The sequence below is a fragment of the Artibeus jamaicensis genome, unplaced genomic scaffold (assembly GCF_021234435.1).
Source record: "Artibeus jamaicensis isolate MK-2021 breed Jamaican fruit bat unplaced genomic scaffold, CSHL_Jam_final scaffold_614, whole genome shotgun sequence".
Classification (NCBI taxonomy): domain Eukaryota; kingdom Metazoa; phylum Chordata; class Mammalia; order Chiroptera; family Phyllostomidae; genus Artibeus; species Artibeus jamaicensis.
The window spans coordinates 6,323,538-6,347,378 of NW_026522050.1; the positions used below are offsets into that span (position 1 = coordinate 6,323,538).

Genomic DNA, 23,841 nt, shown 5'->3' on the forward strand with positions numbered 1-23,841 from the left:
CTAAAGTCTGGCTGCTGCCTTTCATTCCTGCAGCAACAAACCCACCTCCTATTTCTTTTATGACAATTACTGTAATTAAAGAAAGCACCACAGTTTTCGTCTCACTGGCAGGGCAGGCAGAGAGAGCTTGCTCAGATCGATGAAACTCATAACGGCACAGGACCAGGGCTGCCCCTGCCCCATGTGGTCAGGTGGGTGCACTTTCTCCATCCTTTGCACTTGGGTAGAGAGAGCTGGAGAGCACTCCTTCCCCAGGCTTTCCACTGTCCTAATCTCTTATATCCTCTGCATTAAAAAGAAGGGTGAGCTTGGAAAAGCTTGAGTCCCGGGGACCCCAGAAGCGAAGGTGGGGATCCAGGAGGCGGCACTTGGGGTGGGGGTGGGGCCTGCCGATTGCATGAATATGCAAGAAGCTATCCCCATTTCAGCTTTTGAGGAAGAAATGGCCACGCAGGCCAAGGAAGCTGGCAGCTCACTTGCTCTGGGCCAGAAGGAGAGCAACGCAGCTGGTTCGGTTGGCTATCTCAGGCTGATCACGGGCTCCGATGGGCAATTATACATGTCTTTGATTAATAAAAAATGGGGCAATGAATGAATACTTAATCAACGCAGGCTGGCGGGGAGGCTCTTTCAGAACCTGGGCTGGGGGTGAGGCAGGGAGTAATCAAAGGGGCCCTGGGAGGTGAAAAGGCAGGGCAGCCACGGGGGGTGTTTCTGGAAAGCTCTCCAGTCCTGGTCCTTGGGTCTCCGATAGATTCTGTGCTGGTGGATCTGCTGGACGTGCCGGGAGCAGGAGATGGGAGAGAGTGGAGCTGGTGGGCAAATGGGGAAAATGTATTCTGTGCCCACCCATGTGTCCAAAGAAAAGCACAAGGAATAGGGTGTGTGTGTGTAGGTGGCTATGTGTCCTCTGTGTGTGACACGTTTGTGGTCTGTTTGGTCCCCTGGGTCTGCCTGTGTGTCTGCAATGGTATTAAAACTCACTTGGTTGGGGGTGGGGCGGGGGGAGAGGCCCGGGAGCTGGGAGGCGGAAAGAGCGGCTGGAGAGATGAAAGGGGCCGCTGCTGGGGTTAGAGGAGGAGACAGGATGGAATCCAACGGCTGGATCACAAAGGGTGAGAAAGAGCCTTGGAGCCCCAGCAGAGGAGAAGGAAGTGGTGGAGAGTGGGAGGTGTTGGACTTTTTGGACACCGCCCCGCGGTCCTGGCCCTTCCGGAGGAGGTGGGGTGGGAAGGGGGAGGAAGGGGACGAAATGGGCGGTGAGAAAGAGGCGAGAACTTGAACCTCAGAACCTGAGAGAGCACAGAGACGACCTGGAGAGCCTGGGAGGCAGCCGGTAGGGTGCTGGGGAGGGGCTGGCCGCGTGGCCGGGGAACAGGGGGACAGGAGACAAGGGTGGGGGGATCGATGGACAGTGAGGCCTCTGCAGTGCCTACGCGGGGGGCGGGGCAGACAGACCTGCGCTGTAGGGGTCTCGGCTGCTTTCCTGGCACATGGTAACCAGAGCAGGGTTACCACGGGGAGTCCAGGGAGGAAGGGATATTTTGGAGTTGGAACATTTTGGGCATTAGACTGGCCTAGGTTGTGACCAACTAACCCGGGTGACCTTGGACAGGTTGGGGAAGCCTGCTCTACACCGTTCGCCAGGTTGCCACGAGGATCTGTGAGCACACATATGAAGTCCCCTCACCGCGCTGACTGGAGCAGAGTGGCTGCTGTCATTAATTTCCTGGACAGCCCTCAGAATTGGGCTCAGTCCCCCTTCCCCACCTGCTGCCACCTGTGGTGGAATGGGGAGACTTTTTGCATCTATTTCTAACAGCTGGCCCTGCTTTCCAACCCACAGAAAAGACTTTGGCCACCTCTGGCTTTCCCATGAGTTCCCTGTACCCAGCAGCCTCTGTCTTCTTCCTCTTTAAAAAAAAAAAAAACACCAAAAATTTATTTATTTATTTTTAGAGAGAAGGAAAGGGAAAGAGAAAGAGAGGGAGAGAAACGTTAACATGTGGTTGCCTCTTGAGTGCCCCCTGTTAGGGACCTGGCCTGCAACCCAGGCATGTGCCCTAACTGGGAATCAAACTGGTGACCCTTTGGTTTGCAGGCCCGCACTCAATCCACTGAGCCACACCAGCCAGAGCATCTCTGCCTTCTTTTATAGGATCCAGAGACCCATTCGCCAATGGTTTCTACCCAAGCCAGAAACAGCCAGGACCAGAGAGCTACATGAACGGAAGTGCCTGCCAGGGGAATCGTCCAAGTGCTGCAGTGCCAGGCCTTGTCCCTTCTGAGATCCGCCCCCGGTGCCAGTGGGGTTGGAGGGTCTGCTGTACTTCAGGCCATGCCAAGCCAGGGACCGTGCCTGCACGTGGCCACCCTGCTGACGGGGCTGCTGGAATGCCTTGGCTTTGCTGGTGTCCTCTTTGGCTGGGCATCCCTGGTATTTGTCTTCAAAACAGAGCATTACTTTGAGGACCTGTGTGAACGGAGCGCTGGGCTGATGAGCAACGCCACGGGCCACGATGGTGAGGGAGTGGTGACTTCTCTAGGAGGTTGAGCCTGGCTCCCAGGTGGTGGGAGAGGGAAGGGAGGACTTCACCTTCTGCCCCCGCTGCCGGCCTTTCCGTGGTGAAAGGGATGGTTGGCCAGCCTTCCCCTCTGTCCCGTCCTCAGTCTAAGGGGTGCCTGGGGAGGGAAGAACCAGCTTCTGAGGGATAATTAGGGGCAGTCACGCTTCGACTCGCCTAAGGGAAACCTTTCCGCCAGGAATGCTGTTGGTCCGTCTGCCCTGGGCTTCTGAGTTCCTCCCTTCTCTCCTCTAGACTGCAAAGCCCAGGACGAGAGGTTCTCCCTCATCTTCACCGTGGCGTCCTTCATGAATAACTTCATGACCTTCCCCACTGGCTACATCTTCGACCGGTTCAAGACCACCGTGGCCCGCCTCATAGCCATGTGAGTCTCAAAGGCCCAGCCTGGGCACAGGGGGGCAGGAGGAATTCCTCTGGCAGCAGCCCTGGCTGGAGGGAAACCCAGGCCAGGGAGTGAGCACACCCCGCACCCCTGTTTCCCTCTCCTCATCTTCTGCTTCTGCTCCTTGTGGATGCGTGTTCCTCAGGAGGCTGAGCTGAACAAGAGCCCAGGCCCACGTCCCGAAAGGGCAGGCCTGGGGCCAGGGTCACCACACTAGCAATACCTGCAACTGCCACCCCGCCTTCACCCTGGGGACCCTCGTCCGAATCTCCTGCAAGGCCTCACACCAAGGGGCTCAGGCTTAATCATCCTCCTCCTTACCCTCCGTCATTCCCCAAAGGCTGAGTAGATGAGTCAGGGAGGGTCAGGGGCTTGATCTTGCTCCCACAGAATGTCCCTGCAGCTGGCCGTGTGTTCAGCAATAAGCACTGGTCTGCTGGGGACTGGTAGGACCTGAAGCAAGCGCCTCCTGGTGGGCATGTGAGACATTAGTTGGCAGACAGAGGGACTGGAGGGCAGGCTGGGCCAGGAAGCAGCCAGAGATCAAGTCCCTTGTCCTTTAAACCTTTGGGTGCATGAGGGCTTTGTGTCAGTTTCTTGGTCTTTGGCTCTCTGTCCCCCCCTCTATCTTCCCCTCTCTTTGCCCCTTCCTCTTCCCAGCCTTCCTCAGCATGTTAAGAAAATCTGAGTCTTCCTTTCTGTGTTTCTTCTTTACTTCCACACAGAACACTTCGACTTTTGACGCTCTGGTCACCACATGTGTGAGTTGTTTTCTCCACACTGGACAGTTCTGTGACACCGGCTGGGTGTTCCACAGTGTAACTCAGTGCTGGCATTTTCTGTGGGGAGACAGTGTCAGACCCCGGAGGCGAAGGGCTCAGTCCCATGAGACTGCCTTCATTTCGGGTGTCGCAGGGGGTAGGTCCCCTGTGTGGGGGGAGGAGAAAATCTCCCTTCTTTCTACTTAGTTCTTCTGGCTGGTCTGAGGATCACATTGGCATGAGGCACATTAATGGGAGAAAATAACCACATTTAAGTCCACGGGTAACATATAGAGTCTCCGTGAGAATATGGAACCCAAGATCAGGCCATTGAGGCTTATCTGTCGTCTGGAGCTAAGGAGGAAGGAGGACAGAGAGTGGTTTGGGACTTCAAAGGGGGAGGAAGGCAGTTCACAGGGACAAGCAAGTGTTTGGTAAACCCATGTTTGCTGGACCATCGTTAACCATGGGACCCGGAGGGACTTCTGCTGACTGACGTGCTAAGCTCCTCCCTCTCACACGCTGGTTCAGGTTAAACCGTAGTTGTCTGCGATGGTACCTCCCACCTGGCAGCAGGTCCCCTACATTTTGGGGGGTAATTACGGGGAGGGTCAAAGCTTCTTTCTGAGTTTTTTGTTTCTTAACAACAACCAGCTTAAAATAAGCACTGGTCTTCCCTGACCAGTGGGGCTCAGTTGGTTGGGAGTCTGTCAAGAAAAGTGAAAGGTCACCGGTTCGATTCCCAGTCAGGTCACGTGCCTAGGTTGCAGGCCAGGTCCCCCCTAGGGTGTGTGTGAGAGACAGCTGATCAATGTTTCTCTCCCTCTCTTCTTCCCTCCCTTCCCCTCTCTCTAAGAGTAAGTAAATAAAATTTTTCAAAAATTAAAAAAAAAATCAGTGTCCCAAAGAGGCACATTTTGGGAGGCAAACTCTGTTCCCCTTCACCAGGTTACTCACAACTTCTTTGTCCAACCTGGCTATGGATCAGAGGTTCCCATGGTCTCCTCCAGATTTCATTATTTGATAAAGCAGCTTATAGACTCATGGGAACACGAATGCTTACTAGTTTCCGAAAGGACGTGATAAAAGATACAGAGAAACAGCCAGATGAAGAGCTACATGTTAGCCATTCTCAGAAAACATTCAGGTAAAGGAAATACGACTTCTGTACATAAAGCTTCTGTCCCCTTGGAGTTGGGCGAATCACCCTCCTGGGATTGGGAGTCTGGGGCGGCTTCTTCAGGTAGGCGTAGTCAGTGATGAACTCCATTTCTAGCCCGTCTCCACTCTCCAGACCAGTGTGTGGGGACGGGGCTGAAAATTCCAAGCTTCTAAACATGGCTCAGTCTGTCTGGTGACCAGCCCCCATCCAGGATACACCCAGGGTTGCCTCATCAAAACCAAAGATGCTCCAGTGCTCTTAGCACTTCACTTAGGAATTTGTGAGGGTTTTAGGAGCCCTGTGTCAGAGGCTGGGTACAAAGACCAAATCCATATTTCTTATTATAAAATCATAGTATCACAGTTCGCCCCCTGGTCCAGCAGCATGGATTCCTTATAAGGAATCACAGAGTTCAAAAGACACGACACCGTACTCATCCCCTTCAGTCACTAGTAACCATCTAGTCCATCACCATATCATATGAAAACGTCTCCCAGGGCCACTCAGGTCTGCAGGCTTCTACTGGATCTTGCCCAGTTCCAGAAGTAGGAGTGGTGTCAGCAAATTATGTCCTCACCCTTTTAGGCCCCTGGGATAACTGAGCTAAGAGACAACATCATCTCTTGCTCTGAGCCTCTTTGGAGGGGTTAATAATGTAATACTGGATTCCCTTCACTGCATAATGCACTTACTCATCCCTTTATCTTCAGTGACTATTCCTCCTTCTCTTCATTTTTACCCACATGTCTCCATGATGTGGGTCTGGATTGTGGGTGAGCACCCCTCCCCCACCCTGGCCCACTTCTGTTCAGGTCACGCAGGTGCAGAACTACTCGGCTGTCTATGGCACCATGTGGGCAATCTAGCCGCATTCGCTGTTGGCCCTGGATTTTGCCAGATGGGCTGAAGGCACATCCTCCCCCATCGAGCTCTTAGGAATTGTAACATAAAGGTTAAGCACAGTTCCAGTTTCTCTCTCAGGAATCCTCCCTGTTTCCATCTCTTGTACCCACTGTGTTGGTAAGGAAAAAAAAATTTTTTAAGTTGATGTGGAGCAGAAAGAACACCACAATCTTCTCTGTCTCCTCTTCCCCAGGTCTACGTAAAAAACAGGGACATGTATCCAGTGGGCACACTCCTTTAAGTCCCTCTGATGCTGAGTGTGAACACACGCTTGCGAAGGCGTGTAATCCAGCCCTTCCCACCCTTATTTTTCTCCATCTCCAACAACCGGTGCTTCAGTTGCCTGGTCCAATTCTCTGTCAAACTAGTACTCTGGGAATATCTCTGTCCACTGTTGGACATTCGGGCTGTAAAGGGTGGTTTTTGGTGTGAACAGGTGGTGGTCAGCCATGCAGATTGGTACAGTATTGATTCTTTTATTGCATCCACCCCTAGTAAGCACAGCCCAGTCCAGAGTTGGTGTTGATTCCTGTTGGGACCCGTGTGTAGCTGCCCAGTGCTTCCAGCAGCTGTTCCTCTTGCCAGCTCCATTCAGGGACTTCCCCCGGAGCATCTGCCACGTGGCCACCTGCGGTCTCTGCCTTCTTTGCTGGCAGGCAGAAGAGCTCTTACTGGACTCTGTGCCCCAGAGGCTGCGAGAGGACTACATCTAGGTCCAGCCCCTCTCTGCACTGCTGCAGCAGCCCCAGGTCCACTCAGCTGATGGACCCAGGTCGCCACATCAAGCGAGCACAGAGGGACATATGCTTGTTGATTTCAGTCATTATCTGAACTTGGAAAGGGGTTCTTCAGATGGACATCGACATGTCCTACTTTAATGCACCCCTCAAATGCCATAGTGATTTCCACAGGGCCATTCCTCCATAAGGGCCATTCATCCCTTATTAAAGGGATGCCCCCTGCCTGACCATATGGCCAGGCCATTGGGCTCTGCCCACCAGCCAGTAAAAACCCAACACTTTTCCATCTTTGCCCCTGCAACTCAGCCATGGAGCTGCTCTGTTTTTACCTCCTTTAATCAAAGTGGTGGCCTTCCAAACAGGATGTTGTCCATGTAGCACGAAACTGCCGTCCGCAAGCCCAGCAGCTCTGTCTGGGTCAGGTAAGGGTCCTTCATCAGGTGGAGTCCCAGTGACAGTGGGACCCAGCAGCCCTCACCCGGTTCTTGAGTCAGATCCACGAGAGAGGGGGCTCCCTGCTGGGGGGTCTCCTCCTTGCGTCCCCCAGCAGCATGAACTGGTGTGAGCCCTCTGTTATGGAGCTCTTCTGGGCACGGCCATGCCTCTTAGAACGCTTCTCCAACGGCAGCCCAGACATTGTGGACCTTTCGTGTTTGAAGATCATTTGATGTTCTTTAGTCATCAGTGTAGCTTCCACTAATGTCTGAAGACAAAATCATAGATGCCCTCCCATGGAGGTTCTCTAGTCCAAAGCCCAGTTGTCATCCCCGGGGGGTGCCCACAGGCTTTGCTGTCGCCCCGGTCGGGCTCCATGTGGCTGTGGCGTAGAGAACTTGTCCCTACGAGCCCTCCCATTTGTATTTCACAGTGTGCGAACTCAGGCGTTCTTACCGGCGCCTGTCCAGCATGTCCAGGTAGCCTGGCTTCCCATGCCTCTGTTTGACATTGTAGGTAGGGGCCCTGGTCCCTAGTCGGACACAGTGTCCACCCCCTATAATACAATCAGGTGAAGCAGGCACAACCACTTCACACAAATCCTCTTCAAACATACCAGTTTTCCTACACACTCTAAAAATCCTTACCTGAGGAAATGTTCATTGATCTTAGACAGAGAGGAAGGGAGAGAGAGAGAGAGAACATCGATGTGAGAGAGAAGCATCAGTTGGTTGCTTCCTGTTCGTGCCCCGACCAGGAATCGAACCCTCAACCTTTGGGTGTACAGGACAACGTTCAAGCCTGTCAGGACCAACCCTGACATTCCTAACTGTAGCCTCCTTAGGATGTTATCCACCAGTTTTGGTTTCTTGTAATCTTATCAACTCTTACATTTTCAGCTCCTCCCATGAAAAACCTGCTTGTCAGGGGCCTCACTGGTGGGTTTTGGCACCGTGGTACGTGAGGCTGCTATTGCAAGGGCCCTGAAAACATTTCTCCACCCCCCCACCATATTTATTTATCTTGTGCAGCAGGTGTTGGGTCCCCAGTGAGGGGTCAAGGTACTCTGGTCCTTGTGTCTGTCTGTAACTTAATTAATCTGCCTCAGGCATTTGCTGGTCTGGTTTCTCATAGTCTTGTTCCTTTAAGGCAGAGCGACCAGCAGGGGGTTCCCTTGGCCCACCCAGCCATCTGCAGGGCTGTATCAAAACCTCTGTTTTAAGGCCCCATGGCACCTGCTGGAAGGACAAGTGTCGGGCCTTTGCAAGGCCAGGAAGCTTCTCCGCCACAAGGAGATCGGAGGTGGGAGATGAGCAGCACCAGGAGGCCCATCTGGGCCCAGCCCTGTGAGCCGTCCTTTGGGACCCCTTCCCATGCAAGCGGCACTGTGCTGGGACAAGTGGGGTGGAAGCCCGGCCGCTCCGTCCTGCCACCCCAAAGTCACGGTGGTTTGAATTTTACTGAGGAAAATGACGAAGCTCTGGTTGTTGGATTCGGCTGCAAAGGCCGTGCTGTTGGTGACATTTCCAGAGTCTGCTGTAAGGTTGTCAAAGTAGCCAGTGTCTCTGTGGCCTTGTACAGGCCGTAGACCTAAGTTTGGGGGGTGAAAACACGGCACTATTTGCTTTATTCACTTCAGTGCTTAATGCCAGTTTAGAATTTCTATCAGTCCCTTCATGCTCCCCTCTCCCCTCCCCCACTCTCTCGTTAATTATGCTAATATAGTTATTAGCATCCCTAAGACCCAGGCGGGGAAGCAGGGACAGCAAATGCAGTAAGGCTTCCAGGACTGATACTCGGGGTGCCCACGTGAAAGGGCCCTTCACCGCAGCACCCATCGTGACCTGGGCAACAGGCGTGCTCAGCGGGTGACCATCCTGGTCATCACTGAGGTCGCGCTCCCGTGACTCGCATGCAGAGCGTGGCAGCTACTCCATCTGGGGTGTTCCACGTGGCACAGACGGAAACGGGACTGCAGTGGCTTTCATCCGGTCCACCCGGCTGGCCGCTGCCCTAGGAACAGCCTCCCGCGTGTCTGCATCACCACCACCACCTGTGATTGTCCCGTAGTCAGCTGCGGGCCCTGAATCCACCCAGACACGCTCTTCCGTCCCGCAGCATTCGAAATCAAAGACGTGGCCCCAGATACGTTACTCTCACCATTGACTTCAGTGAGGGTTCCTCAGGGCGTTGATGATACCCGTCCACAGAATGAAATGGCGCTTTCACGCTGTGCCCTCCGGTTCCCATTGTGTCTTGGTCCTGCTCTCCTCCCGCGCCGACTGCCTTCTTCATGCCCAGGGTCTTAGAGGTCCTGTCTGTTGTTCCCCCACAATTTTTCCCTTGGCAGGGTGGCCTGGAGGCTAACTGCTGCAGCTCAGACCGACCCAGCTCTGAGCTTGGTCTCGCCTAAGGGTCTGACCTGGCCCTCTCTTCTAATTTCATTGGAGCTACTACACGTAACAATGACCAAGAGACTGTGTATTTTACCTTTTCCTCACTAGTTTGCATTTTTTTACGCATCCAGTGAACCAGTTCCCTGAGAGTGGGCTCCATCTCTAAATTTTATTGGTGATTATGCCTTTAGAGACTGATTGTAACACAGCTGCTGGGCCATACTGTGGGGGACCACGTGGTCACCCAGGAATCAAAGGTTATTCATCTCACACCTGTTCATCCTTTCTTCTCAGACCCCACGCTTCCACCAGCCAGGGTCATTCTAGCAGATTCCACCCACTGACACCTGGGGAAAATTTAGTTCTCCTTTCGCCTTTGCTTTCACACAGAATGCGTCACTTCTGACACTTCTGTTCACCAAATGTGCGGGGAGATGTCCCCGCGCCAAGGAATTCTGTGACACCAGCTGGGTGTTGTACAACCTAACTCAGTTCTGATGTTCTTTACCTGGAGGTGCATCAGATCCCAGGAGTCTGCCCTGCACTGTAGACGCTAACCACAAGTGGTGGGTCCACAGATTACCTACAACTTCTGTCCAACTTGGCTACAAACTGGAGGTTCCGTGACCCCCATCCCCTACCCCTTGGACTTTCTTTGCTGGAACATCTCACAGAACTCAAGAAAACACTTCACTCACATTCACCAGTTCATTAAGGGACATGATTAAGGGTACGGCCAGCCAGTCAGGTGAAGGGATGGATGCACAGGGTGAGGTCTGGGAGGGTCCCCAGCACAGGAGCTTCTGTCCCCATGGAGTTGGCATGCGTCACCCTCCTTGGCATGTGGATGTGCTCGCCAACCCGGAAGCTGTCAGAGCCCCTTACTGTTGGGGTTCTACGGAGGCTTCTTCTCCTAGGCAATGATCAATTCTCTCCAGCCCCTCTCCCCGCTCTAGAGAACTTGGGGGAGGAGGGGCAGGGGGTGAAAATTCCAAGTGTCCAATCATGACTTGGTCCTTCTGGGGACCAGCCCCCATCCAGGTGCCTATCGAGAGTCACCACATCAGAGCAAAAGAGGCTCCCAGTGCTCTTCTCACTTAGGCATTTACAAGGGTGTCAGGAGCCCTGTGTCAGCAGCTGGGGAACAAAGACCAAAAAGGAGTATATTATATATTTCTTATTATAGATCACACTTAAGTATCGTTTTTATTACTCACGCCTTCAAAACCCCGAAACTACTGAGAGATCCCCGTAGCCTTGGGATCGTAGACCTGACATTATAGGACCCTAGAACTGTACACTTCAGGTCTAGATCATTCTAATTATTTCCTTTTATAGAAAGACCTACTGAGGCTCAGAGAAGGGCAGTGCCTTGCCCAAGGGTACACAGCCAAGAGGAATTAGGACTCAAGGCTTTCATTTCGGAGACCAGGCATTAATGTCTTTCCCCAAGGGACTGGCCGGTGGGGAGTGTGTCTGCCCCACCCCTCCAGGTTTCTCTCTTCTTGACGATACTCTCCACCTTCCCTTGTGTGTTTCAGATTTCTCTACACTAGCGGGACACTCATCATAGCCTTCATCTCTGCAGGTGAGTGTGGTCGGGTGGGAGGAAGGGACACCTAGAGCTCAGGGGCGCCAGGTGGGCGGGGCAGGTGCAGGAGGTGACGGCAGGACACACGGACTTCCACGGTTACTCAGAGATCCACAGACATGGCGCTCGAGAGAATCTTTGAAGGAATTATTGCTGGTCTGTGGAGATAGTTTAGTCTACTGAGAAATGTGGAAAATATGGACAATGAAGGCACTGCTTCAGAGGGTAGAAGTTATCCAAAGATCACATCTTTCCTCTGGTATGTGTTAAAATGCTCTGTCTCTTTTAAACATGAGATGATGATTTGAATGACTGGTGCTCTTAAAACTGTCCTCACTTAGCAGAGTAAAGGTAGATCACCCTATGGTAGTCAGAAGTTGTGTTCTCAAATTTTACTGGTCTATAAACATAGAAAATTCCCCAAGTCTGGGAATTCCAACACAGTTCATTACCACTTTCCCCCATCAAGTAGAGGACAAAACTGAAGCCAGGAGAGACTCCTGGCAAAGACTTGCCCACAGCCACAGAGTGAGTGATTGTGTGTTGGGGGGGGGTGGATGTGGGACCCCTGACCGGCCAAGAGATGCCTTCCCATATTACTCCCCAATGTCAGGTCATGAGGCTCAGATTTTGGGTTAGTAAGAGCATATAACTCGTGTGTGTGTGTGCGCGCGCGTGCGTGCAATACCTGTGCTGAAGCCCGAAAGTGACATGGCATCATCTCCACTGGTACCCAGTTAACACAGGCTGGGTGTCTCTGCCCAGACGGATCTCAGGAGGTAGCCTGGCACCCAGAGCCAGCTATTTAAAACCACTCTCCTGGTCAGTCTGGCTTCATCTTTCCTAACAGCCTGCAAATGATTTTCAAGTGGCTGAATGTGAAGGGGATGGTGGGGGATGTTGGACTCATTGTAAACCAGTCATTTGAGCAACAATTCTGCCTTCCCCCCCCAACACAGCACTTTTAGTTTGGGGGGAAGGTCTTGGGACTACACTGACCCTGTTGTAAAACGAATCATGACCAACCTCTAGTGCCTTCAGAGAGGTGTGCCTTTTATAGAGACAGAAGTTGGATCGGAAACTGTGCGAACCAACCTGCTTCTCAAGGTGTAGAACAACCGTTCATTACTTCAGAGGATAGTAGGAGAAACACACACATGCTACACTGACAAACAGGGAATCACCCACCTGGTGGAAAAGTTGTTTCATTTTTATTTCCCTGTGAGGCCTCTGATTTCATGAATGGAGGTCTTGATGTGGGTGGGGCTGGTGGGGCTGGTGCCACTGGAACACTGTGGCCGGAGCAGGTGGCAGGCTTTGAGCATTCTGAGGGCAAATGCCTCCATTTGCAATGTAACAATACTGTTTCCCTTCCATTGTATTTATTTTTGCAGTTGCTTGCTATTCATGACAAGCCACACAGGTTGCTCTTCATTTACAATAGTGATATGAAGTTTCCTTTAAAAATAACAGATTTCTTTTGGGTAAAAGGGAGCCAACTTAAAGAAAACATGTTAGCAAATACTAGTGTTACTGAATGGAGACCCGGCCCCGAGCAGGTCTGCCTCGGGCCAGACGGTAGTGTGTGGGTTCTTGACTTGGTGCGGGAAAGACTGCACGAGTCCAGGCGATTATGAAAGTGCGTGTATTAAAGCAGGGGAGAGTGAGACAGAGGAAGGACTTGGGGCAGGAGAAGCAGCAGGAGGGAACCCAGGCAGTGCTCTGCTAGTTGGCTCCCTAGAAACATAGGAAAGATGTGAGCCAAGGTGGGGCTGCTTTCAGCTCACTGGAAAATAAGGGGAGGGGGGCCTTGGAGACAGATTCAGGGGATAAGTCTGGGGATGAGCTGCCACTGCCCACTGCGTCCCTGGCTGCACGTCTTGTAGGGTCCCTTAGAGTCTAGGAGGAAGTAAAAAGTTCCTCCACGGTTCCTTCATGCCTGGGAAGGACCATGGGTATGCTCTAGAGAGAGCCCGTACTGGCATCCTTTGTCTTGAGGGATTTTCTCTCTCTTCTGGGACTGAGAGTCAGAGGGGGGGGGGTTTAGCAGAATATGCATCAGCTGTCTGGGTGCGTTTTTAATAAGCTGATGCATCAAAATGATCTCATGGGGGAGTATGGGGTCCTTCTCTGGTCAGCTTCATGGCTTTACTTTTATCTCGGGTCTGTCTGGCTCTAGTTGAGTTTTTGTTGTTTGTTCCCCTGACTTCATCCATCCTTGGGTTTGGCTGCCACAAATGGCATGAATCGGGTCTCTGTCTCCTATCTCCCTGACCATGTCGATTCAAGCGATTTATTCTCAGGCTAGGGAGGAAAGGTGTAGGCATTTGTTCTCAAGTGTCCTTGGTTAGGGAAGATAAGGTCTTGCAGTTCGGTAGCTGGCTGTGAGTTGTTCAAACTGTTTGGTCTTGTTTAATGATCTCGTCTCAGTTTCCCCATTCCACTAGCCCAGGAATGTTCCTAGCTTCTTACCATCCTGCCGCACTCAGACAGGCATGGGTCATGGCCAAAATCATGAAAGTGGGCAGAAGTTTGTGGTTTGGGAAAGACTAATTATTAAGCCAGACTCCCTTTGGCACTTCAGTTGTTTACTATGATCCAACATGTTCCAGAACGATTACAATGATTTTTCTTTTTTGCAAAAACAGGAAGTAGTCTTTCTTCAGTTTTTTCAAGGACAGGAAGTATTCTCTACTCAACCTGTGTTCCCCAATGCCAAGCACAATGCCTGGCATGAAGGCAGTGCTCCAAGTTCAATAAACAAAGGAAGAACAATCCCCGGGCTTGTTCTCACTGAGCTCTCCCAGTGCCCCAGGAGGCCGGAGGAGCAGAGGACTGAGTCACAGAGTGAGAATCCTGCTCAGAGCCGTGCAGTGAAGGAGAGGCTGGGCTTGGGGGCTGAGTCCGGGCTTCCCCTGCACAGCGCCCAGGACCGGCGGAGGGCTGCCTGTGCTTTAGTGAGGGCAGGGAGCAGTGGCATTTGGCTTTGAGTCCTGCCTCTTTTTGTAGAGAGACCCAGGCCTGCCAGGGACCAAGGGCCATCTTTGGTGGGGAAGAAGGTGGCTCTGGAGACCTCTGCAGGGCCTCTCTGTGGGGCACATTTTGGGGATCTCTGACCAGTACCTTAAGAGCCCCACCTCCAGGGTGGTCAGGAATTTGGAGCAGGTGGGGGCTGGATCTGAGGCTCTGTGTTTGCATTGTACTGTGGCAACACCCACCTCTGAGTTTGATTGTTCCAGCCTCAGCATCGCTGCTCTTCCTGGCCATGCCCATGCTCACCGTCGGCGGAGCCCTGTTTCTGATCACCAACCTGCAGGTGGAAAACTGCCCTCAACCCAGGCACCTGGCAGGAGGCTGGGGGGGGGATGGGGGGAGCAGAACACTTTTATCCCTCAGCTGTCTGAAATGGGGGCTGGCCTAAGCCAGGGAGGCAGCTGTGGACAGAGGGTGGTCTTGGTGTCAGGAAGGCCGGGCCCATGCTGGGTGCACAGGAAACAGTTCTTTAACAAATAAGTGAGTGATTCAGGCTGGTCGTGTATCCTCCAGATCGGGAACCTCTTTGGCAAACACCGCTCGACCATCATCACCCTCTACAACGGAGCATTTGACTCTTCCTCAGCTGTCTTTCTTATCATGAAGGTAAAAATCAGCAACAGCCAACATTTATTGAACACTTACATCTGCCAGGCACTGGTCTAGGAAACTTTGCATGATTTCTGTCCATGACCCCTTCTACTACTGCTAGTAAGGTGACGTTTGAACTGGAACCCAGGCCCATCTGGCTCTAGAGCCTATCTGGTGTTCAAGCCCCTCCTTTAAACTTACATAGGGTTTGGGGGGAGAAGCTAAGGGAAGGTGTGGCTACGATGTGCTTGGGCCAGCGCTGGCCACACAGTGGGTCCCTTTGGCATGGGGTGTTTGCACCTGTGAGCTTCCTGTTTGCACGAGGTGGGAGGCAGCTATGGGGACCGTGGGGGAGTAGTCACTTGGCATAGGGTCCTCATGGTTCATCTACGTTGCACCACGTGGCAGAATTTCCTTCCTTTTAAAGGCTGAATGGTATTCCACGGTCTGTGTGACCACAGTTTGTTGATCCACTCATCCCTGGAGAACACTTGGGTTGCTTCCAGCTTTTGGATCTTGTGAAGAACGCCGCTGTGAACAGGAGTGGTACGCTAACTTTTCCCTCCCCCTGCTGCAGCTCCTTTATGAACAGGGCATCAGCCTCAGAGCCTCCTTCATCTTCCTGTCTTTGTGCAGTGCCTGGCATGTTGGGCGAACCTTCCTCCTGATGCCCCGGGGGCACATCCCCTACCCACTGCCCCCCAGCTACAGCTATGGGTAAGGACTGTGGTCTGGTGTTTGTGGGCCAGTGCCCCTCAGGTGGCCTGAGGTGGGAAGCAGGGGGCGGGGCAGACAGGGTGATAAAGGGCAGAGAAAACCTGTCACAGAGGAGGACTGGAAAAAGGGGATATCGATTCGCTATTGCTGTATAACACACACCCCCAAAACTCACTGGCCTAAAACATTAAGCACATAATTATTCACAAGTCTGTGGGTAAGTGGATAGTTCAACTGATCAGGGGCAGACTTGGGTGATCGCGACAAGGCTTGTTCACGTCTCTGATCATCTATCTGGTGGGCTAGCTGAGAGCTAGGTGGTCTAGGATGGCAAGCATTTGAGGTGACAGGGATGCCTGGTCTCCTGACTCTCATCGCCCAGCAGGCTGGCTTGGGTGGATTTACATGGTGGTTCAGGGTTCAAGCGAGCGCAGAAGTGCCCGAAGTTCTTAAAGTTGAGGGCTGGGATTCGTACATCACTGTGTCTGCTGCGCATTTGTGGCTGAAGCAGCTAAGTCCAGCCCAGATTCAAGGGTGGAGAACGGCCAGAGCTGCAGTCACATTGCAAAGTATGGGGAGCAGAGGAGGTGAAGAAAGGCAACAGCCTTGCGGTCCATCGCCACAACAAGCAGGGCGAGGGCACGCATTTGCTTCTCACTTACTATTTGCAGACCCACGGGCTCTTGGGTTTCATCTCAAAATCATCCTCTGAGTTAGATGTCTTATCTTCATTTTCCAGATGGGATATTTGAGGCTCAGAAGGGTTAAGTCTGCGCCATGTTGCCTGCTAGGAAGTGGCAGAGCTGGGATTTGAACCTGGGCCTCTCCTACTCTTCCCACACTTCCCAAACGTTGCTGCCTATTAGAATCAGTAGGATTATTACTTGGAGATCTTTGAGAAAACATGGAAGCCTGGCTCATGTGACCAGGTGTCTGACTTCACCGGTCTGGGCTGCGTGCTGCTGGGGTGTCGGGTTGGAAAGGGTGATTGCAGTGGGCAGTGACACTGGAGATCCGTACCACTGTGTCCTCCAGCCTGAATCTCAGGCTCAGCTCACAGCCCTTGGGCTGGGGTGGTGGGGCTTCTGTTTCCACAGCCTGTGTTCTGGGGATGGCGCCGGAGAGAAGAAGGAGCAAGGATCTGAGTCCAGGAAGCTGGACCTACCATCCAAGGAGCTCCCGTCACCAAAGGAAGGTGAGCCCTGCCGGGTAAGCCATTTCCCCTGCAGAGCCTGGCTCTCCCCTGCGGCCGACCTGGCTCCTCACCTACAGAGCTCCACCAGGACTCAGACTCGGGAAAAGGCAGGAGGAGACAGGTCCCGTAGCATCTTCTCTGCCCTCTCATTTCACAGGGTCCAGAGAGGGGAAAGACCTTTGTCCCTGCTCTGTTTCCTATCCCTCTTCCCTCTCTTTCTCATCCCACCATCCCCCACACCCCTGAAGTCAGTCTTCCATCATTGTTTTCCTTTCCCCCAATTTCTCAGTCCCAAGTCTGGCTTATTTGTCCCAATTTCTGCAAGTCCCCTGGGTCTGCCCCCTTGCACCGTCCATCTCCTTTGCTGTCTCCTTTCCTTACTCTGTCTGTTTTGGGTCTTTGGTACAAACATCACCAATCACTGCTGGCTAAGGGAGAAACAAGAATAGGATTCTGTGAAGCTCACAAAATCAAGAAAAAATGAACTTGCTGGGCTCCAGGAACAGTAGAATGAGGGATCCCAGTCCATTCTTTGGTTCACAGGCCCACGCTCAATCCACTGAGCTACACCAGCCAGGGTGGGATCCCAGTCCAAAATGAGCCAGTCTGCCTCCCAGGAAGAGTGACTGATTGGTCCACCTTGGGTGAGGCACAGAACACCTGATTCACAGTCCTTCTCCCCATAGGACAGGGGTTTCCAGGAGGAATCAAGATCCTGGGACCGAACAAAGGGCGGGTATGTGGGTATGTGAAAGGGAGGGCATGTAGAGCAGCCGCAACAGCACCTGTCTTCCATCGACCCTTCACTTATCTCTCCCGTCCTCCTCTCCTTGTCTTTCTTTTCACTGTCCTGGCTAAGAAAGATCAGGGTAAAGTATTAGTGTGAGAAGCAGTGCGGGATCCGAGCTGCGGAAGACAGATGAGACTTCAGCAGACAGAGAACACAGAGGTGTGTCGTTCAAGGCGGTAGAGCCAGATGACAAAGGCGTGGGGGTAGGGACTTGTGAGTTGTAGTCAGCCTGGAGAGCACCGCCGGATGAGTTCTGGAGGGCCAGGACAGAAGTGAACCTGGACCTCAGGCTGTCCCACTAAGGCCTCTCAGCCTCCTCTGTCCCAGCCCTCCTCTTGCCTTGTGACTCACACCCAGACCCTCCTTTCCCCCACAGGGACCCCAGGAGCAGCAGGGCCAGAGGAACAGCGTTCTTTCCGGGGCTGTGTTACCTCTCGGCGCTTTGCCTGGCACCTGGTGTGGCTTTCTGTGATACAGCTGTGGCACTACCTCTTCATCGGCACCCTCAACTCTCTGCTCACCAAGTTGGCCGGTGGGGACAGGGCTCTGGGTATGTGCCGGGGCTGGGAGGCAGCCCGTCTGCACATCCCCCTGGGGATGTGGAACCTCGAGGGTGCGGGTGCTAAGATCAGCAGGGCTATGTGCTCCAATAAGAGGTCTGAGTGGGGGGTTTAGGAAGGAGGGTCAGGCCAGGCCAGGCAAGGGCAAGGGCAAGGTGGGCCTCATAGGCCCTCTCCTGTGAGGAAAGCCTGGAAATGATCCACCAAGCCCCCCGCTCTGTCCTCTGCAGTCAGCAGCTACACAAATGCCTTTGCCATCACTCAGTTCTTTGGAGTGCTGTGTGCCCCCTGGAACGGCCTGCTCATGGACCGGCTTAGACAGAAGTACCAGAAGGAGGCGAGAAAGACCGGTGAGACCTGGGCTCCCGAGGGTCAGGGAACCAGGAGGGGAGAGGTCTTGGTACAGCTCCATGCCTGCCTTCTCTTTTGTTCTTAATCTTTTGTACTTGTATCTGTCCATCCATCCATCCATCCATCCATCCACCCATCCACCCATCCATCCATCCATCCATCCACACACCTACCCACCAGTCTTTGAGTACCAATAATGCGCCAGACACAGTTCTGGATTCAACAATGGGCAAGACAGATGGAACCTTGTTCTCAAGCTGTCCTCAGTCCAGAGGTTGGAGAGAGGCAAATGTCAGGCATTGCAGGCCATGAAGTAAATCGCAGCAGGGCTGTGGAAACATGAAAAATGGCACGTAACCTGCTCCGGGAGAGGGTGGGATTGGTGTCAGGGAAGGCTTCCTGGAGGAAGTGGCACCTGAGCTGAGAGCTGAAGGATGAGTAAGAAGTGAGGAGATGAAGAGGAGAACCCTGGAAGAGTGAGCGGCCCAGGAATACAGTGGGGTTAAGATGATGAAGGAAGGAGCAAAACATTGAAGAAGCTGGGGAATTCCAGAAAGCGATTCAGACGTCCCAGGGGCAGGCAGCGCACGGTGCTGAGGAGCGTGGACAGGATCTTCCCCTGCGTTGGAGGAACCCAGGGGTTCTGAGGTCCTTCAGCCTCTGGGGGCGTGAGTGGGGAGGGACTAAAGTAGAGAGTGACGGTTTCATCCACAGCCCTCCTCCACTTCCTGGCACTGCCTCTCCTGCTGGAGCCTTCTAAAGCAAATCTCAGACGTCAATCATTTCATCCGTAAGCACTTCAGTCAGTATCTGTAACAAATTAAGGCCTCTATTACTTCAGCGTCACAGTAATAGTATCACCCCTAAAACAACCCGATAGTTTCTTACCATCATGTAATATGTAGTTCCGTCCAGATTTCCCTAGTTGCTTCAGATATGTCTTGTTACAGTTGGTTTGTTCAAATTAGGGTCCACACAGTGTATTTTTATTTGAGGTGCCTCTTCTGTCTTTTCAAATCTGTGTCCCCCTCTCACCCCCCCCCCCCGTTTATTTGTTGAAGAAACTGGTCTTTTGGTCTGTCAGTTTCCCAATTTTGGATTTGGCATCCTTTTCATGTCATTGAAAAATGTCTCTTTAACTGGCTATTTCCTGTAAACAGGCAGATTGAAGGCTGACGGGACTCGGTTTAATATTTTTTGATGAGAATGATTCAGTGGTTGGGCAGAGGGCTCAGCGGGCCGCTGGTACCTCTTGTCCCTGCTTTATGATGTTACGATTGATCAGCGGGTTCTGATGCTGTCGTTCTGATGGCCCCTTATACAGTTTCCCATCAGCTGCCGGCCTCGTGATCTTAGCAGCCATAGGTGATCAATGCCGAGACCCATTATTTTATTAGGGTTACGAAAGGGTGTTTTTTTATTTGTATCTTCCTTTCCACTTTTAATAGCTAGAATTCCTCAAGAAAAAAAAAACCTTTTCCTTATGGTCTGTTTGTTACCCTGAAGTAAATGCTTGGCTTTTCCTCTATTTACATTTCATAATAATGAGGTTGCCATAGCAACCCCTAGGGTGACTACTTGTTTGTTTTTAAAAGTTTCATTTGACATATATTTGAATATGTTTTAATCCGTCTCTAACAAAATTCTTGACGCTCACGTTTTCTCATTTTTGGACTTGACCAGTCCAGTGTCTGTGACCTTTACATGCAACCCTATTTGTTTTAGACGGTGTCTTCACTTTTGGCAAAGTGGGAGGTTCAGGTCCATTTCCGTGGGTCTGTTTCCTGCCCCAGGCCTGAAAGCTGCCATCTTTCCAAGTAGCCCTGGGTCCCTCTAATGGGAAACCGTATTTAAAATCCACAGTCTGGGTTCTCCTGGCTTTTAGGCCTTGGGCAGAGGTAAGACATCCATAATTTTTTGGATGAAAAAAATACGTCATGAATAGCTAGTGTTGGTATTTTAATTTAAACGGTACTTCACTGAGTTTGCATCTGTGTATCTTCTGAAAATTGTGCTTACGGACAATACTATCTCTATACATATACTATGTATACATACTGTATACTATAAAGATATATAGTATTTCAAAAAATTTTATGTACAATTACTGGTTTAGTAATATCAATATTTTTAAAATTTTAATTTTCCGGTTACAGTCAATAGCAAATATTATGTTAATTTCAGGTGTACCTCATAATACAGGGTCCAGCACAAATAATGCCCCTTTTTACTACAAAATCATAAGCATGTCATTCTGTAACATAACACTATCACACCCAAGCACATCACAGGACATTTTAGGTGAAATGTTCAAATTAAAACTGTAAATTATTACACCCCGCTAACCACACTCAAGCAGGCATTACTTCTGCTGGACCCTGTATTGCTACTGTATTTTCCTGTGTATAATGCACAGCCACATTTTTGTGCACATTGTACATGGGACTATTACACCCATGGTATGTAATCATAGTGCCCATGTATACTGTGCACCGTCACTTTCCCCTCAAAAATTTGGGCAAAAAGTGAATATTATACATGGCAAATATGGTAATAATATAATTGCAATTCCTTCCTCCCTCCCTCCCTCCCTCCCTCCCTCCCTCCCTCATCCCTAGGCTATTTCTCACAAGAGACCTATAGTCAAATTACTGAGTTACAAGTCACCAACTTGATATAAAATAATGTTCATCGATTTCATTTTCTTTCTGATTTTGGGACGATTGCTTTGCTTGTTTCCTCCCTATTACTTTTATTTAATTTCATTTGAAAAACATTTGCATATCAAACATATCCATTTTTCTCAAGCCAAAACTGTGAAACAAGATATATTCAAAGACATTTAGTTTCCCTCTCTGTTCCCTGAGCTCTCTTCCTTCTCTCTGTCTTTGGTAATTATTTTTATTGTCTTTTTTCCTTAAAGAAAGACTATCTACATATAATTTCTCTCTTTCTTAGAAAAAGCGCAGCACAGTGCACACCCTGCTCTGCAGATTTCTTTCTGTGTAATTCTCTGTTGACCGAGTGTGGGTGAATCAGGAGGCTTCGCTAGAATTAAATGACAAAGTTCTCTTCAAGGGTCTTAAGTGGGTGAATTACAATTCTGGAAAGGCTACCAGGCAATACCTAGAGTGTTGCAAAGAAGAAAAAAGGGTGTCGAGTTTTTATGGCACAAAGCACATTCTTGAAGAGAATCGGTCTTGCATTCTTCTGAACTGGTGATCTTCCGGGCGCCCAGGTGTCTGGACACGTCGACATTCTTTCCTAAGTTCTTCAGAGGATTATCTGAGAGATTCATGTACCTCCAGGCACTGATGCACAGCTGAAGAATTCAAACATTTAAGTTTCCAGGCTAACGTTAGATAAAATCGTTTTCCTCAGGTTTCAGTCCACACTGACTTTAGTCTAGTGGCTGCAGTGACTCCGTCTTGTTTCTTCCCTGTCCTGCTCCACAAGGGTCTGTCCTCCTTCCTGCAGCCGCTGCCTGGTCCCCTGGTGTGTGGCTGCCGCACAGTGGATTCCCCTCTTGGTGGCTGTTTGGGTGGCTTCCAGGCCCTGGCTGTTACCAGCTGAGCCCCCGAGAGTACCTGGCTCTGGGCTGGAGGGACCAGAGCAGATGCGGACCCTGTCAGAGGCCCCTGTACTGACCCTTGAGCGATCGGACGGTGGTCTACACCCAAGCTGCGTCCGTGGAAATGGAGAGTCGTAGATATATTTGCATGGTGGTCCATGAGATGGATTATCAACATTTATTGATGGATTGGAGATGGGGCATGAGGGAGAAGGAGGTTTCAAGAATGACCCCAGGCTTCTGCCTGGATGGTCAGGCGCACGGTGGCTCCTCATTTCCTCCCCATCTTCTTGCCCCTCACTCCCCTCCCTGGTGCCCCCTCCAGGCAGCCTCTCCTCCTCTCCCTCGAACCAGGTTCTTCAGCCTCAGCCGTGGCCCTTTCCTCAGCCGTGCCTTCGCTGATCCTGACATCTCTGCTGTGCCTGGGCTTTGCCCTGTGTGCCTCGGTCCCTGTCCTCCCCCTCCAGTATGCCACTTTCATCCTGCAAGTGATCAGCCGCTCCTTCCTCTACGGGGGCAATGCTGCCTTCCTCACCCTGGCGTAAGTGGCTAGGGGTGCATTACATAGTGGAGGACACCTGGGGGCAGAAGGAAGCATGCCGCAGGTGAGAAATCAGGAGGTGAGGGCATCCCTGGAGGTGGTCAGGTGTGGCAGGCAAGGCCCTGGAGCAGGTGTAGGGGGTGATGTCTGGGGGGAGGGCTGGTGGGAGGGATAGAGAGAGCACTGACTTGAGCCTTCCTGTCAGCCCCTCCCTCCGCCTCTTATCTGTCTGGGGAGTTGCCCTGCAGCGCTCACTTCTCTCCCACGTCTCCCAGGAAAGAGCGTTCCCGCCTTTGCTCCCTTGGCGATCCCTCTGGCCTTGCTTCCTCAGGGCATGTACCGCCTGGCCTGTGGTGATCTGCTTATGTGTCTGTCTTTGCCTTGAGACCTCCCCAGGGCACAGCCTGTGTCTGGGTCCCTACTGTCTCCCCAGGGCCTAGAGAAATGACTTACCAGTGTTCCGAGGTTTGAAGGGTTGAGCCAAGGCCGAGGGGGAAGGGCTGCGTGAAGGTGGGCGGGTGAAGGCAGGCCGAGGACAGGGGAGTCGGGAGCAGGCGGCTGGCTGACAGAGGCCAACGGAGGCCAGGCCCCCACCTGCTGGGAGAGAGTCCGGAGCTCACCAGGCCTCCTCGTCTGCCCTTAGCTTCCCTGCGGAGCACTTTGGGAAGCTCTTTGGGCTGGTGATGACCCTGTCAGCCATCGTGTCCCTGCTCCAGTTCCCCATCTTCACGCTCATCAAAGGCCCCCTCCAGAACAACCCCTTCTACGTGAGTACTGGTGGGGGGGCGGGACACCCAGCTCGGGGGGGACCCCAGCAGAAGGCACCCCCAGGCACGGCAGTGTCCCGACCACAGCACGGCTTTGTTGGCCTCATTTGAGGAAAGGTCAGCAAAGTGTGGAGCAGGAGTTCAGATCGGTCATTAGGAGGGAAAAAAAGGACTAGAAACCGAGGAGAACTGTTGGATCGCGACACTGGACGTGCCTCACTTAGTCCTCAGGAGCTGTGTGCTCCTGCGTGACGTAGAGCAGGCCGCTGAGTGCTCTCGAGGCCTCTGTTTCTGCACCAAAGGAACGGGCGTAATATCCCCTCCCACCCCCACTGCACAGGGCAGAGCGAAGAATGACCCACGGTGCTTCCGCGGGGCACCACGGTGTCTGAGGGGAAATAGGAGATGAACCGGGCGGAGCACCGGTCCCTCTGTGGGTGGTGGGTGCTGTCAGCGTCCCCGGGCTTTGCATCACTCCTCCCCCGCCCCCTCCAGGTGAACGTGATACTGGTGCTGGTCACTCTCCTGACCTTCGTCCACCCCTTCCTGGTGAACCGGGAGTGCCGGCAGGAAGCCACTGCTGCCACGACCACTTAGTGCGGAAGCCCCCGCTTTGCAGCCCTTCGAATGCTTTTGCTTCTCTTTCTTGGAGGACCCTGTTTCCAGAAAGACTTCGTCCACTCAGGGTACCTGTGTTAAATAGCCATTGTTTTCTCTTAAATAAAAGATGTATCTAACTGCCAGCCAAGGCTTTTGAGCAGTTGCCAAGC

General features: G+C 52.1%; 1 protein-coding gene across 2 annotated transcripts; it reads left to right on the forward strand.

Moving 5' to 3' along the window:
• The first annotated feature begins 1,227 nt into the window (after positions 1–1,227).
• SLC43A3 (solute carrier family 43 member 3) lies at positions 1,228–23,814 on the forward strand. 2 transcript variants are annotated; one of them, XM_037163301.2, is made up of 13 exons: positions 1,228–1,336; positions 2,102–2,522; positions 2,820–2,949; positions 10,906–10,952; positions 14,195–14,271; positions 14,502–14,594; positions 15,157–15,296; positions 16,394–16,491; positions 17,658–17,831; positions 18,072–18,191; positions 22,118–22,304; positions 22,948–23,071; positions 23,567–23,814. In XM_037163301.2, exons 2-13 carry the CDS (start codon positions 2,339–2,341, stop codon positions 23,666–23,668), a joined length of 1,476 nt encoding a protein of 491 aa, XP_037019196.1. In that variant the 5' UTR covers positions 1,228–1,336; positions 2,102–2,338; the 3' UTR covers positions 23,669–23,814. The 2 variants fall into 2 exon arrangements, with proteins under 2 accessions (XP_037019196.1, XP_037019195.1); XM_037163300.2 differs by having other exon boundaries at positions 2,159–2,522.
• Positions 23,815–23,841: the final 27 nt, after the last annotated feature.

Coding starts and splice junctions, on each gene's coding strand:
- SLC43A3 (XM_037163301.2), top strand. CDS start 2,339: ATGCCAAGCCAGGGACCGTGCCTGCACGTGGCCACCCTGCTGACGGGG. Junction 15,297..16,393: donor CCCCCCAGCTACAGCTATGG/GTAAGGACTGTG, acceptor CTGTTTCCACAG/CCTGTGTTCTGGGGATGGCG. Junction 22,305..22,947: donor GCTGCCTTCCTCACCCTGGC/GTAAGTGGCTAG, acceptor GTCTGCCCTTAG/CTTCCCTGCGGAGCACTTTG.